This window comes from Mauremys mutica, chromosome 9 (genome assembly GCF_020497125.1).
Source record: "Mauremys mutica isolate MM-2020 ecotype Southern chromosome 9, ASM2049712v1, whole genome shotgun sequence".
Lineage (NCBI taxonomy): Eukaryota > Metazoa > Chordata > Testudines > Geoemydidae > Mauremys > Mauremys mutica.
This window is the reverse complement of record NC_059080.1, coordinates 63321212-63337226: the sequence shown is the minus strand read 5'-3', so window position 1 is coordinate 63337226 and position 16015 is coordinate 63321212. Positions and strand designations below refer to the sequence as shown.

General features: G+C 41.5%; 1 protein-coding gene across 2 annotated transcripts in view; it reads left to right on the top strand.

Moving 5' to 3' along the window:
• Positions 1 to 14200, top strand: part of FOXL2 (forkhead box L2) — a 263381-nt gene extending 249181 nt beyond the window's left edge. Inside the window, exons 1-2 of one of the 2 annotated variants that reach the window (XM_045029578.1) lie at positions 10800 to 11023; positions 11851 to 14200. In XM_045029578.1, the coding sequence (XP_044885513.1) occupies positions 12248 to 13153 (906 nt within the window). In that variant the 5' untranslated portion in view covers positions 10800 to 11023; positions 11851 to 12247 and the 3' untranslated portion in view covers positions 13154 to 14200. Of the gene's footprint in view, positions 1 to 10799; positions 11024 to 11850 lie in introns of those variants that run through there. The other variant, XM_045029577.1, reaches the window with a different exon arrangement.
• Positions 14201 to 16015: the final 1815 nt, after the last annotated feature.

The following is a 16015-nucleotide window of genomic DNA, read 5'->3' as shown; positions in this document are numbered from 1 at the left end:
CAGGGAAATCCATCTCAATTTGGCATCCTTCCCCCCAAATCCAGAATTTAAAATATACGGAGTGATTGCCTAAGGGCTTCTGTGGAGACTGTGTATTTGGGGTGGGTGACAAAGGCCCATCCTCTTGCCCCACAACAGAATTTTGGCCAAAGGAGCAGGCTTTCCACTTCTTTCATCCTCTCTAACAAGAACAGTGGGGTGATTTGGCCCTGATGCACTGAAAAATTTAAGGCCACAATGTTTCAAATGTGGGTGTCAAACTTCAGGCAGCCACGTTTTTAAATGTTGACCTACCTGACTTGCCCAGACTACCCAAGTCAGGAGCAGGACTCCAGATTCTGGGTTACCAGTAGCATTCTCAATCTACTAGATCACGTAGCTTCTCAAAATCCATTTGGTGTTTTTGTGAACATTTGTGTGCATGATATTCCTAGCATTAAAAGTTAACAAATAGCTCAATAAACAAAAAACCCTTTCATTTCCTTAGCTGTTTTTCTGAGTCAGATAACATCAAAGTTTAAATCCCCCAGCCCTTTATCATGCATTAAAATAAGAATGACAAAGCAAGAGACAGTTGTTTTAATTCTTCTGAACTTGAAAAATGTTCCCAAACGTCAGCTGAACGCATTAGCATGGATAATACTGAACAGAACCGGCTATAACATTCAATAGTGCAGCCCATGGCAAAGGCTTGCGTTGTTAAGTATTCTTATGAATAATTCAGTTACTTTATTGCATTTAGGCAGTTATGGGGTTGAGTAGGTGGGGATAGATTGAATTAATATCCCCAGCATATGGGCCTGATCCTGCATCATTCTACACTTAGTCAATTATATATAGTATTGTAAATACTGGTAATGTCTGAATAACTACCAGAAGTGAATAAATTCACACTTAAGGCTGCATCCTTGTTTGTAGCTTGTCTAATACAAATAAAGCTAAATAATGTTATCAGGCACAAAAGGATTCCCATTGATATTAAAGGCTATTCTTCTAGCCACATGTAACTCTCATTGAAATCAATAGGCATTCTGCAAACAGGAGTCCTATACATAGAAGGGAAGCAGGATATGGCCCTACATAAAGGTCATGAAACAGCATGTGATGTTTATATACTGGTCCCTATTATGGGCCAGTTTTACTCTTGTGGTCACTGGAATACAAATTGCGCTCCAAAGGAATTCACCCTCAGTGAAGGGAAGCTGTCAACTCTGGCCACGGCTCCACAGGAACGCAACTGACAGAGGATTCTGGGAGTTGTGTTGAATTTTTACATCTCCTAACTACCTTGGCCTCTCCCCTCCACAGCCAGCATTGCTTACACTGGCTGTGGATCTATGGCCTAGCAGCAGTTGCAGAAAAATGCTTTACTGTGCCCCGACCACCAGATGGATTTGTCACTGCTTGGTGCCCACAGACCAGGTTCTGCTGGCTCGTACCCACAGAGCCCCAGGGTTAAATCCAGCCCTATGTAGGCTGCAGAATGAAGTCACCTGTGCTTATTACTGAATTTATTTGCATTTGGAGTTTAATTCACTCTCATAGTTGTTTTTATAATTTGTATATTTCATGGACTTTTAAGGATCTTTCAGCATAGAGAAAAAGGAAACTATGTTGCAATTAAATTAATTCTAAGCAAAGCAGCTCAGAAAAAATAGGAGTGGGCCTGAATTTTCAGGTGAATTCAAATTGGCCCTGAACCAAACTTTTTCTAAGGGTCCAAAACAGTTTGGTTAATTAATTTTTCATGTATAGTTTGGTTTGCATTTCCTACGTCTGGTTCAGGGCCAGGAATGGAAATGCTAGAGAATTGTGAGTGAGACTGCTATCCTGACATTTCAGGCTTGGTCAAAAGTAGGATAGTCTGGAAATCTCACATGAAATCCTGCTTCTTGTAGCTTTCCAGCTCAGTTTACATACCGAAGAGGCTGAAATAAGTTTCAGATATAGAAACATAGTTGGAGGTACTTATATGCATAGGACTGAACCTCTGGAACTTAGGGGTGGCTGCACTCTAATTGAAACCTACAGATCCTTCTTGTTAGAAGGATAATTGTAATATTTTTGCACTAACTCATAAATCAACTGATTGTTTAGGACATAGCATGAAATTTATGGGTGTCTAAGAGCCTGATCTGGCTCCCACTGAAGTCAGGATCTAAAACTATGTCTACACTTAAACCGCTACAGCGGCACAGCTGCAGTGCTTCAGTGTAGACACTCACTACAGCAACAGGAGGGGTTCTCCTGTCACTGTATTAACCCAGCTCTCTGAGAGGCACTAACTAGGTCTGTGCATTTGAAATTATTGGGAGTTGTGCATAATCTGAGGTTTGGCCATATTTAGCTTGTTGCACAGGAATTACTTAATTCCTCCAGAGAAGTTAAGGTCTTGCTCCTGAGTAGCAGACAGTGCAATACAGAATCACTTCCAATCCCCTTTTGCTTCTCCAGAGACTGATATGTACAGTAAGATGTTTGCTGTTTTTGATCTTGTTTCAGTAAAGAAAAAGGGGCTTTGATCTGCCTCTCTTAGATAGAGATGTAATTTGCTAAACTGGAGTCGAAAGGGGAGGAGACTTAGCTTTTCTCCTTCAGATCAAACTAGTAATATAACTTGAAACCTGATGATCTCTTAGAAAAGCCTAATAGTTAATTAGCAAGGATGTGCCACTAATTGTTTTAAATTGCAACATACTTAATAGAGGTATAAAGTATTTTAGATTGGAGGAGCTCAGATACTCTGAAGATGTTCCAGTACCAGTGCAATGAGCGTGAAATAAAGAAATAGATTTGCTGCCCAAATACTTAGTTTATGCAGCCATGAGTTATAGCCCTGAGACTATAATTAAGCAAGGGCAACAGAAGAATTCTTCTGTCAACCTAGCACTGTCTACACCAGGGATTAGATTGGCTTCACTACATCACTCAGAAGTGTGGATTTTTCACACCCCAAGCAATGTAGCCAGGTCAACCTAACATTTTAGTGTAGTCCAAGACATAGGGTAATGGTTCCCAAACTGTGGGTCATGACCCCATTCAGTGGAAGGGCTTGTGGAGATCCCTACTGTGCATAAGATGTCATTTTGCTCTACAAAATGGTATCCTCTGCACAGCATGACCTTGCACACACCATATGTACACTGTGCAGCGGATGGCATTTGTAGAGAAAAATGGCTTCCTCCATGAAGCCTGTCCTCCCATGTGTGGTGTGTGCGAGGTTATGCTGTGTGGAGGATGCCATTTTGTTCTTCAGAATGGCATCCTCCAGGCTGTTTGGGGTCCCAGCGAGAAGGATTTCATTAAAATGGAGTTGTGCCAGCAAAAAGTTTGGGACTCCCTGCCTTAGGGACAGCTGTGTAGATTAGTGCGGGGGAAGGGGCTCTGAACAACCCTCTGCATCAGAGAAGTTTCCATGTTCTTAGGTGAATCAGAAACCCCATGAAGGTGAATGCAGCCTGACACAAGAGCTCTGAGAGATGAGAAATGACTCATTCATCTCAATGGGTGTTCTCCTCCCTCCACCAAAGTCTACCTTTGCCCCAATTGTGGAATATTAATTTTCAATTAAGTCTCACTCTGCTTGTGGATATTAGAGCAATATTTCTTTTAAAAAATCAGAACGAGTATGGATTTTGGAGCCTATTGAAATATTGGCTCTTAAGAATTTCTGCTCTCAGAGCAAAATTTCTCAAGGAGTCCCCTGCAAAATGCAAGCAGAGAGCAGCTAATCTGCACAATAAACATTCTCAGAAAGGTGCCAGGGGCAGGACACAAGCTCACAGGACATGGGTGGTGCTCATATTGGGTGGCCACAGCATCTCACTTGGAGCCACACACTTATCCTGACAACAGGCAGTCAGCAAACACTCTGGTTTGCAATAGAGTCCCCATCCTGCTCTACATATGTAAATTACTTTCCCTAGCTCATCAGATTAGCTTGAGCCACATTGGAGATCCAAATTTTATCCTGATGAACTTTTTAACTATTGCTTCCCCAAAGGGTCAATGAGTGCTGGACATTAGCTGAAATCAATACAGAGCAGGTGATAGGAGTTTGGGTGGGATCAGAACTATAGCTGAAGAGCTAGGTGTTTGCAAAAAAATAAAAAAAAAAGTAATAAAACCCATATATCTTGGACATCAGTTTTGTTAGAGGGGCTGCATCACAGAAATCCCTTGCTCCAACAATCTTAAATGTGTACCCCTTCTCCAGGGGTCCCATGGGGCACAGAAATTTTCAAGACAATCCACATAAGCATGTGGATTTTAGAGCATTTAGAAATATTGAGTGTTCAACAGTAAACTGGTCTCAGTCATAACAATGGTGGAGCTACCACCCCAGTAGAATCTCATTCTATAGTCAAACATTATTAATTAGCAGGTTTAGGATGATCCCCACACCAGAGAGCTGTTATGATTATTTTATTTGGACTTAGTGCTTGATAAACTTTTTGTAGAAAAATGTCTGAGCATTGATATCCAGGCAGTAGAAAGATCAGCTTGCCTTTCAAGTTGTCACGCTCTGATACATGCAACCTTTACAACTTCCTAAACAGACATAATTTCTACTTTGTCTAAAAGGGGAGGCTAACTTGTTTGTTTTTATTTGCAACATTCCTGTAGGCCAGTGACTGCAGGATGGCAGTAACCTAGGATTATCTTGCAGAGCTGTAACTAGTGAATCCATAACAGCCAACCTGAACTCTGCTGTGGGCTGCCATTTAATACCACAAGAAACTATTTGCATTTCATCATGTAACTGATGGTGTGAGTTCAAGAGCTTTCCTTGGATCAGGCTGTGATTGCAGATGAAAGAAATAAACTACCAAATGGTGAAGTGAAACATGCAGTTTTTTATAGACCAGTGCTCTAAACATGAATATGCTGTGGTGAAGAATTCAGCCCAGACTAAGGGATAAGAAGCAGAAATAAAGAAGAGTGGGAATATATAAAGGAAAAAGGTGTGATCCTGTTCCCATTGACATCAGTGACAAAACACCTATTTTTTCAGTGGGAGTAGGAACAGGCCCGAAATGAAATGGGACCGTGCAAAGCATCTTTATACGGTATGTTGGAGTTTAGACTTTATTCAAGGGGAAATATGGGCTCTTTAGAATCTGCCTGACCCTGCATTCCTTGCACCAAAAACTCCCTTTGGGATCAATACAGAATCAAGCCTGTTTGTGATTTCCCCAGGGGTCCTCTTGAATTACCCTTCATTCTATATGATTTCAGTCCAGTTCATAATAAAATTATTCTATTCCTTGTGAAGCCTGCATTATGGATGCATGGCCATCATGTTCCTGTGGAGTGCTTGTTTTTTTCCTGTAAATGCAGAAATCCTTGTACATTTGGGAGCTTGTGAAAACAAGTTTGAAGCTGCGAGACTTTTCAACTTCACAGTTTAAAGGAAAAACTAAATCCCTGGCTGTGGAATACTCCCACTTTTGCTCAAGTTTTTGACAATGAAACTCATTCACACAGGAGAGGGCACTTTCCATGTGAATGTGTCTCTGTGCTACTGTCACACATCAAGTAAGATAATTCCAGAGAGAAGATTTATTAAATGCTAGAAAATGAGTTTTGGGGAGGTCAGTGGGAATTCTGGGTGTACAAGGAATGCAGGATTGTTGTTTTTGCATGGCCCCAAAGTGTGTGAGGTGACTTACAGAACAAATAAAAAGACACTAAATAAAGCTCTTAGCCACAGAGTTTACAGGTGAAAGGCCCGATCCTAAAAATGCATATGCATGTAACTGTCCTTACATGAGTAGTTCCATTTAAATCTGTGGGACTGTTATTCTTGGTAGCTAGCCTGCACCTGGTAATAAGTATTTCCAGACTCACGCCCTTATTTTAGATGTGGTACAAGGGGGAGAGAATAACAAACAATAGGGGAAAGTGGGTAAGGATGGAAAATGGTTACAGCAATAGAATCACAGTTACTCAGTTTTGTTGCATGCATTTCTTGATGTGCCCATGAAGTTTGTATGTATTATATAAGCTCATGTATGTATATATGTGTGTTTATGCATAAGTGTGTGTGTCTATGTCTATGTGTGTGTGTATATGAGACTGTGTGTGTATGATTACATATATGGGACTAACTTCTTATATGTGACAACAGAAAATAGCTTTTTAGAATGGATTTCAAATGTATTTTAATAGACTAAGCTAAAACTGATGAACCTGTATTCATGCCAGAAAATACTTCCATTTGTTTCCCACACTATATTTATTTGATTCTCATTACTTTTAGGATAGAGAACAGTCCATAAAATGTCATGTTTACATGCAAATATTATTTTTTCTACAATTGTTTTTGGAACAAATAATCCAGGGATTTAAAATAATGCATTACATCTTTATGGAGGAGAAGGACTAGAAATACTTACAATTGTAACAAGATTGTTCATCATTACTAAAGCCTTGGTGCTTTAGTAATGATGCTGAACATAGGAAATACATTTTAAGGCCCTGAAACATAAGGGCAATTCCATTTGGAAGGGATGTGAATCACATTCCCTTTCTTTTCATCTTTCTAGGGGTCGGTGTTTGAAAGCAATCTCATTTTTAGCTGAGTGAGGGCAGGAAGCAGAAAGCTTTGAGGGTCTAATCTTGAAGTCAGTGAGAGTTTTACCACTGTCTTCAGTAAGTACAGGATCAGGCCCTGCTCTGTCAAGGAAAAGGACCTGAACAACAAGGACTACATCCATTTAATATTAAAACAGATGCATGGCTTTTCTGCTGTCTGACTGCTAGACCTTGTATCGTAACCGCCTATTTCTCCTCAGAGTAGAGCTAACTCAAAAGGTGTGTTTACTTAATGCTGTGCCTGGTAAAAGTTAAAGCTCCCCATGCTAACCATGCATATATACCTTTGAGATGGCACACTGAACGACAACATCAACGGATTAGGGTCTAGAAAATAAACAAACAGGCTTTTTAACCTGTCCCTGTTCGGGTAGCAGTAAGAGAGTTTTCCAGCTCTCGCGGAGTCATTCTCTTTGCTTACATACAGCTCATTTCGTTCTGGCTTGATGGGGGCAGAGTAATTATAACGTGGACTATTGAGAGGGATTCCTTAAAAAGAACCAAAAAAAGTGAAATTATAGTTTTTCCCGGGACACTTTAAAAACAATTCCATATAGACATCCATTCTGTCTGTATGCAGTGGTGAATATATAAAGAAGAGCGTAGCTTGGTTTAGCTGATTGGTATTACTATTCAATTTATTCTTCATTGGTTTAATGTTAAACTCTATGCTGGTATCTTGTGTTATATGTTTACCAGTAGTTGTAGGGCGCCAAGAATATGTCAGTCATCATATACGTACATTGTATGTACACATCTGTGTGTGATCATTAGAATACATTCTGTTGGTATTTAAGCTGTGATTCCGTAACATCAGAGGTAATGTAATTCATCAGAACAATAAAGTATCCAGGTTGAAATCTTAGTATTAAAGTGACCTCTTCGCTCTTTGCTTACATTCACCGCTATGTTAATTACAATCAATAGCAATGTTGTGTTGCCTTTTCCCCCTTATGTTTGTGAACTGCAGTAACTGTTCTGCAAGACTTCAGCAAAAACCGCTTTGATATATTCGATTGTCTATTAAAAACAGCGGTACCCGATTTTAATGTAAAAGACGTCCCATCTGCCTTCTTGCAAGCCGCTTTTCAGCACTGGTTTCCAAGTTAAATATAGTGCATTTTATGTAGAGACTAAATCCGTTGCTCTCCATCAAAAGCGGGGTTGGCGTTAATCTCAGCAGTTTGTACCCTCCTGTTCGGCATTCCAAGTGTCTTGTGGTTTGTGTTCCAGATTAGGAGAAAAGAAAATAGATATTTAGAACCAATTCAGGGCACAATTATTAATTGCGCTGCATTTGTCTTTATTTAAGAACTTTCTTGTAATGACAGAGACACAGCCTGTGCAAATTTCCACTATACAATAAAGCGTTTTTATTTCAAATGGACGCATTGTGATTGGCTACATTGCCTGTCGGCGGATTGTAATTTCGCAGACTGAAGGGTTTAAATTCTTGTGTTTAGCATAAACCATCAATTAAATCGATTCCTGCTTGCGACTTCTTAGCAACTCCGAACAGTTAGAATATTTTAAAAACTCTACAGGAAAACCAGAAAGTCTTTTTAAAAACCGATTCTCGCGAATTGCTTTGATTGTCATCGTGTGTCAGATTCTTTTTTAAATTTACACCAGATTTGATCTTAATATCCTGATCCAGGTCAAATATGATATAACACATTTTCTCACCAGAATAAATCAGTCTCTGTCAATCCTTCTGACTGAGACTAAGTAATATTTCCTGAGACAGGGTTATTTAAATAAAAGTGATTTCCTTTTTCACCGTTTCCCTAATTGTGGCTTCATTCTAGGAGGGAATTTCTGATCAATATCGTTCCAATGCTCTGCACCTTACAATGAAGATCTGATAGTCAGTAATATAATTTAAAGATACACGGAACTGAGGCCAGATCCTTCCATTGAAGTCTATGAACGTTTTGCCACTCGCTCTAAGGGAGCGGAACCGGCTCCTTGCAAATATTTCAGTATATAAATTGCCTTCAGTCCGCCCCCGCCCCCGTACATTTACTGTATACCTTGAACTTTGCCCAGGGAAATTGCTCTGTGTATGTCTTCATTTGTTTTGTCTGAGTTTATTACAATTACACAAGGCTTAGAAAGTGACAATGTAAAGAAACTGGCTATCTGTGATCATCGTTAATTCAGTTGACACTGAAACAGACATACGAATATTCAAACTGAAGTTCTGTGCCCTCTGAGCTGCAACATGACATTGATCGCGTAGGCAGAACTCCATACTGAACCTCCCTGTTTAAATGTCAGTGGTGTAGAAAGCCTCTGTGTTACTTACATTTCTCTTGTGTTGTCAGAATGGTCACATTCCTAGCAATCACCGTAAACGCCTCTAATATTTTAGATCTCGGTTAATTATAGCGTTAAAATGTCCAGGAAAAAGCCGAACGACTCACTTATTGCCATGTTTTTGTCTCCGAGTAGGCTCTAATTGACATTGGTGAGATTTGAGTGAACAGCACCAAACAAATAATTTCTGTTCTCTCCTAGTGCCGTGGTTTAATGGCAACATTTAATTAGCGGGGTGCAGGCAAATACTCTGGGCAGACCACAATATACTCACCTACTCTGCTACTGAAACCTGCTCTACATTTCCTACCTCTGTGCTCGGAGTCTACCGATTGGTTTGATCTTAAATCCCACTTGGCGAGGCTGTCAAAAAAGAAATACCTAGGCTAGCAGAGTTTCCTCTTCCACAGAGTGAATCCTTTAAAAGAGCCGTGCACCCAGTTTAAGAGCAGAGAGGGGAGGAATCTGCAGTTTGGAGGAGGTGATGACACACAGAACAATGCTGTTACACCTGCACCAGCTCTGGCTGCGGAAATGCCTGCGAGGAAGAGCAAGCCGGCCTGCATGGGTGGTCAGAAGAAATAGATAGCCCAAACACCACAGAAACTAAGAGACCTCTACGAGTGAACACAGAATCCTCATGCAGCAAACCTAAGTGCTCCGAACGAACAGCTGTCTCCCAGCTTTGTTTTCCCTTGGATACAAAGAATGTTCGTGTTTTAACCTAATGGAAAATCTTGGCTTGTTTACTTGGGAAGATGCACGTGGGCGATTAATTAGGAAATGAATCGCTAATGTTATTTCTCTATACTAACTACACATCGGCGTTCAAGAAAAGCTGAGTGTGTATAATGTAGATATAAAATATACACACATAAGATATACATTCCCCGTATATTTATATATATTTATATTTATGTAAATATATTGTGTCATTATTTTTCGTAACCACATTTGTACCCAGCAGGATTACAGTTATTAAAGATCATATATTTTCCTGAAAATGTGTAATATAATTTGTGTCTATATACTGAATGTTTTATACTTGTATTGAAATGTTGTTCTGAGGTTTTTAAATTTATCTGTACATAGACTGGCATTCGTGTGTCTATATTATCAATGGCAGCATACACAAGGATGTGTATACATGTACGACGGTCTATAGGTGAATATAGAGAAATCTAAAGATGCAGATAAACATATCTATCGATGTAATTATAAAATATATCAGGAGCTACACATTAGACGCGTGCAGGAATACATGCTCTTGAAGAATTGCAATCCTCCTGGGTACAAATGTGGTTACGAAAAATGATGTGGCAAGCCCGCGGCGGCTGGAGGGAAACGGAGCTTTGCAGTGATTCCCGTTCGTATCTGCAGTTCAAGAAAGTTAACGCTGCGCTTATAAAGAAAGATGCTCCGTAGCATCCTGAGCCTGTGGAATCGGAGAGAGCTGCGAGATAGTTCAGTATAAGGCTCACTAATCCTGCACTCCGGGAAAACCCACTAGAGAATTAAATATGTGCATAAAAATGCCAGGAGACTTATTTTTAACCAGATCTTCGCATTTTGATGCGCACACTCTTTGGACAACCTAGTTTTCAAGGATTGGTTCAGGAGAGCCGAAGTTTGTAAACACAGGTAGCTGTAATTATAAATGACGGCTCAATATTTAAAATGGCAGCGAAGGAGCAACAAGGAGCCTCGAATTTAGAAAATAAGCAGGCGAGTCCTCGTGCGTTGTTCCTTAGAACCAAACCGAATAATTGTTTGCAAGTCATCGCAAAATAACGTTTTAAGGAATCCACCTCCATTTGTGCGACTGCAAATGGAGCAGCCTTCGTGCCTGACTATTTTTTGTTCAATACCTTTGAGACGCTTCTGCAGGGCGTCCAGTACATGCTTCCTTCTTGCTGCTCAGAGTCGCTTTACCTGAAGATAAAAAGGGAGATAAAAATGTCACAGTCACATAGAAAATTCCGGTTAACCGGGGGAAAACAGTTCAGCTGTGTAGTCTGGATCTCTCCCAGAAAAGATTCCACCCTATAATCTCCCCCCAGTCCCTTCCTAGCCTTCTTTTGTTCGCTCATCTGCGGGGCCCTTTAAGGTTTGTAGGTAAACAAGCGCTGTCTGTTTTCGATCACATTTTTATGCGCTGGGTGAAGAAAGCCCTGCTCCGTCCTGGACCCGATCCTTCAGCCTTTACTCTTTTAATTCCGTGTTTTTTACTCGTGTGTGGAAGGGCTGCGAGAATCGAGCCCCGTTTTATTGTGCAACAGATTTAACAGGTGTGGGTTGGGATTTTGTTTGTTTTTACTTCTTTCGACTGTAATCAGTTATCTGGGCACTGTGCCAAGACTCTAGTGAGTATAAATGCAAATGTATATATAGACATAGACATCTGAGAATGGGGAAAGAGTACCCTGTATCACAATCAGGTCCCATTTACAGCTATTGATTTCAGTGTAGGGCTGTGGATTTGGTTTCTAGGCTGGGAGTGGAGGTTTGCAGTTTACTGCACAGTAGGCATGTTTGAGCTCACTTCCCTGGTGCTAAAATGAATGCCTGTGCCAGCCAAACCCAAATAACATGGTAGGTTTGCAATGAAACGTGTTAGCTTCCTTTTACTGCTGATAATATGGTAGCCTTCAGAACCTCATGTTACTATAGCACTTAGCATTTCCCCCTCATTAACTGGAAATCTGGGTAATAATTTATCCACCTTTCACTGAGAGATCATCTCTGTCTATCAGGACTTCCTCAAAATCTCCATCTGAGACAATTATTCAAAACTGTAGCAGAGAAAGTTGCGAGAAGACTTCTTAAAAACCAAATGTGAAATATGTTAATAGATCGAGAACGTTTAATTTAAATATACGTGGCCATTTGATTTTTTCAGTTTAATACCTACTCTTTCTCTCCTTTTGCTAATAGGCTAGTCACTGGGGCTTAATTACGAATTAGAGATGAACTCGACCGTGCCTCTCTGGCTGCCCCGCTATAGGGGAAAGGGTTCCTGACGAAAGCGGAACTTACAAATCAGAAAAGAGCAAGTCCTTGAGTGCATTGGAAATCTGAGCCTCCGGAGCCAGAGACGCGTTGCTGTCTCTTGAAAAACAGGCAGGGCTAAGAGAGAAACTTTACCAGCTCCTAAGGGAAAGGGGCTCTGAGTATCAGCTGGCTCTGGGCGCAAATTTGCTCCAAATCCATACCAAGAAGGGACTGACTCTGAGCCTCTGCGGGATCCCTCTGTGGGATTGGGCTTCGAGCAGCCCGGCAAGCAGGAACGCTGGTTCTTTTCCCCCGGGGAAGAAGAGTGGACTTGGGTGCCATGATGGCCAGTTACCCGGACCCCGAGGAGGACCCCGTAGCCCTGATGGCTCATGACACCAACGCCAGCAAGGAGGCCGAGCGAGCCAAGGACGAGCTGAGCCCGGAGAAGGGGGCCGAGAAGCCGGACCCCTCTCAGAAGCCCCCCTACTCCTACGTAGCTCTGATCGCCATGGCCATCCGGGAGAGCGCCGAGAAGCGGCTCACGCTGTCCGGCATCTACCAGTACATCATCAGCAAGTTCCCCTTCTACGAGAAGAACAAGAAGGGCTGGCAGAACAGCATCCGCCACAACCTGAGCCTCAACGAGTGCTTCATCAAGGTGCCCCGCGAGGGGGGCGGCGAGCGCAAGGGCAACTACTGGACGCTGGACCCGGCCTGCGAGGACATGTTCGAGAAGGGCAACTACCGGCGGCGGCGGAGGATGAAGAGGCCCTTCAGGCCGCCCCCGACCCACTTCCAGCCGGGCAAGACCCTCTTCAGCAGCGACAGCTACGGCTACCTCTCCCCGCCCAAGTACCTGCAGTCCGGCTTCATGAACAACTCGTGGCCGCTGGCCCAGCCGCCCGCGCCGATGTCCTACGCCTCCTGCCAGCTGGCCGGCGGCAACGTGAGCCCGGTCAGCGTGAAAGGACTGTCGGCGCCGGCCTCCTACGGCCCCTACTCCCGGGTGCAGGGCATGGCCCTGCCCGGCATGGTGAACTCCTACAACGGCATGAGCCACCATCACCACCACCCGCAGCAGCTCAGCCCCGCCAGCCCCGCGCCGCCCGCCGCCCCGGCCCCCAACGGAGCCGGCCTCCAGTTCGCCTGCGCCCGCCAGCCCGCCGAGCTCTCCATGATGCACTGTTCCTACTGGGACCACGACAGCAAACACAGCGCCTTGCACTCCCGGATAGACATCTAGAGACCCCCGCCCTCCTGTCTGTCTGTCTCTTGTTTCTCCTCTGTAGTGGCGGATTTGTCTAAAGTGCTCTCTGTGCCAAAAATGGGCACCGCGGAAAAATGTAAGCCCTGCTCCGCGTTTGGTTGAAGGCAGTGTAAGTGTTGAACTTTAAAACCCTCTAGCTGCAGCGAGAGACCTGGGTGATCCTGTTGGAGTGTAAGGTTATCAAGCGATGGCCGGTTTGTCTGATTTATAACGGGGGGGGGCTGACTTTTCTTTTTAAAGCATGCCATTCAAAATATGTCCTCAAACGTATACTCCATTTTGTAATTTGGCACTCTTATTTTTGGGCATTGAGGAAAGTAAACTGAGAGGGGGAAATAGAAAAACTACCAATTCGATCTCCGCTAATTGTAGATTTGTTGCCGGGACAGGCCTATCCGCTGTGTGTCACAGGACTTTTATAGTCTGGAACGAATTGCACTTCTTCAAAGTTCTGTCCTTCTGTCAAAATAGTACTTACCTGGGGACTGTTTTAAAAGCAGAACGCATGCCTACATTTCCTAGCAATGCTGTTGATATTTGAAACAAACAAAAAATAACAAGAGTAACTTGTGAAATATGTCGGCAGTGATATAGATATATGTATATTAAAGTAGAAAATGTCCTGTGAGGTCTTAAGAGTAATTTTATACTGGTCTAAAATAATATTTTGAAGTTATAAGAAAAAGACGGTTTCCTATAATAATTGGGATTTTTTCCATGCGCATTATTATTATTATTATTATTAAATAAAAGTTAAACTTTATCTTCATATTTTTGACCAAAAACCTCCTGGCCCCAAATGGAATCCTTGGTAGGTTCTGCGTTTAAGTGCTCAGCATCTTTCTTACAAAGTTTTGGTCCTCCGACTTTAAATAGATTAATGTGAAAAACATAGATGTTTATAAATATTGGGGCCAGTTCATAGCGATTTTATAAATGTTTATGTAAGCTGATAGATACTAAGGCATAGTACCATTTTTGGGACCAACTTTTCTAGAGTAAAACTAGCACTTTTATTGTATTTTCTAGCATTGTAAAGTCTCCAATAAAATGTTTTTTTCTTTCTTTTAATATTGTTTTATTTTCCTTCAGTCCTGCGTGCTCCACTGCTGATATGCAAATCCATTGAGAGATTCAATGCAAAACATTTTAATTGTCTTGAGTAGTTGCAGAGATTCCTAACATTCTAATATAAAATGCAAAAACAATGATGTAATCAGGGATAGCATTGTGTATAACACCCATCTAGAGAGACGTGTGTAGAGTATATACAGTTTATATGCGGATTACCCACGCTTGATATTTTTATTCCAAGTCTAAATAATTGAAATGGTCTAAGCAGCCAAAACGTAATCATTCTGTTTTTAAAATATACTGAAGACAGTCTTTCTTTTCTTTGTTGTCATGCAGAAATATTAAACTTTAGTCTCTTTCCTATATCCAGAGTCCGATCCTGCACTCCTAACGCAGACAAAACTCCACCTGAAGTTCTTTAGCTTCAGTGGGAGTTTTGTTTGAGTAATAATTCCCAAATCCGGCCTTAAAGGGTATTATGCTTTCACAAAGCCAGTCATTTTGAGCCGCTCCAAATTATCTAGCAGAACAGAGTAACAACTGCTTTGATTTCACTGCTCTTCTGCGATCAAACTTGCAGAGGTAGATAATACGGATTTCGTGTCCTCTTTTACAGCTGTGGTAATGTAGGATTAAACAGCTGTACTATTTGGATTAAGCCAATAACAGATTCGAACCCCAGTTTGACTCTGTCTTCTTCTGCTAAGCGTACCAATTCCATAAAGGAAAACTACACTGCTTGCATAACTGATAAACGTAACAATTCAAAAAGCTATTAAATTATGCCGGAGACATGTCAGAATTGTTTTGTTATTGGAAGGTACTTGGAAAGCATATCCTCTTTAACATACTGTGCATTCTTGACATGCCCGCTGTTTGTTGTGACTTAGAAAGCATCTAAACAGCAATTCAGCAATGCAAATAATATCTGCTTTGGCAGCTGCATTACTCAAAATGTTATAAGGTGGCAGTGCATCCTTTTTTGTAACCCCAGGCATCCGAATTTTATTTGTCCTCGAACCTGACTTTATAGTATTTACTCTACGATGTTGGTGGTTATGTTAGCAGTTGTTTCTGGGCCTTGACTTTGCTTTAAAGGCTGTCTATACTTGCTGGCGACAGACACCTTCCTTGGTTATGCAATATATTCTTGTGAGTTAAATGGAGACTGAGCAAAGAAATTCTTGGTCAGGATAAAGTAACTTCCCATCGATTTCTAATTAACGAAGGACCATGAATGCATAGTGCAGTGAAGATACAGGAGGTTAGTTTAGTCATTGTTTTATTAGATATGTTATTCCTACCGATAGCAATGGAGTCCCTCCCTGCCTCCCACCTTCTAATTTAGTGGGATCTCTTTAGCACGAAAGTAATAATGTAGATAGGTAAATCAGGGTGACTGAAAAGTGTCAATAACCTGGTGTGTTTGTGTTAGTGACTGTCCTCATTTAAAAACCTACAGGTGTTTTCAAAATCCTCTCCTTTCTTGAACGAAAAAAAATAATAACCCCGACTGAAAGTCTGACTGCATGCAGAAATGCTGTAATAATCCTTTATACTAAACAGGTCAGGGTTAAATGATAGATGAATATAATTAGATACCATTTCACAACACAACATACGTAGAAATTGTTATTATTTTATTATATTTGTGCAATTTTAAACTAGTGAGGGTCTGAGTGTGACAAATTATGCAGCTATGTCCCATAACTACATTATTGGGGACCAGGGTGGAAGAAAGCTTAACACAGACTGAAATTTCAG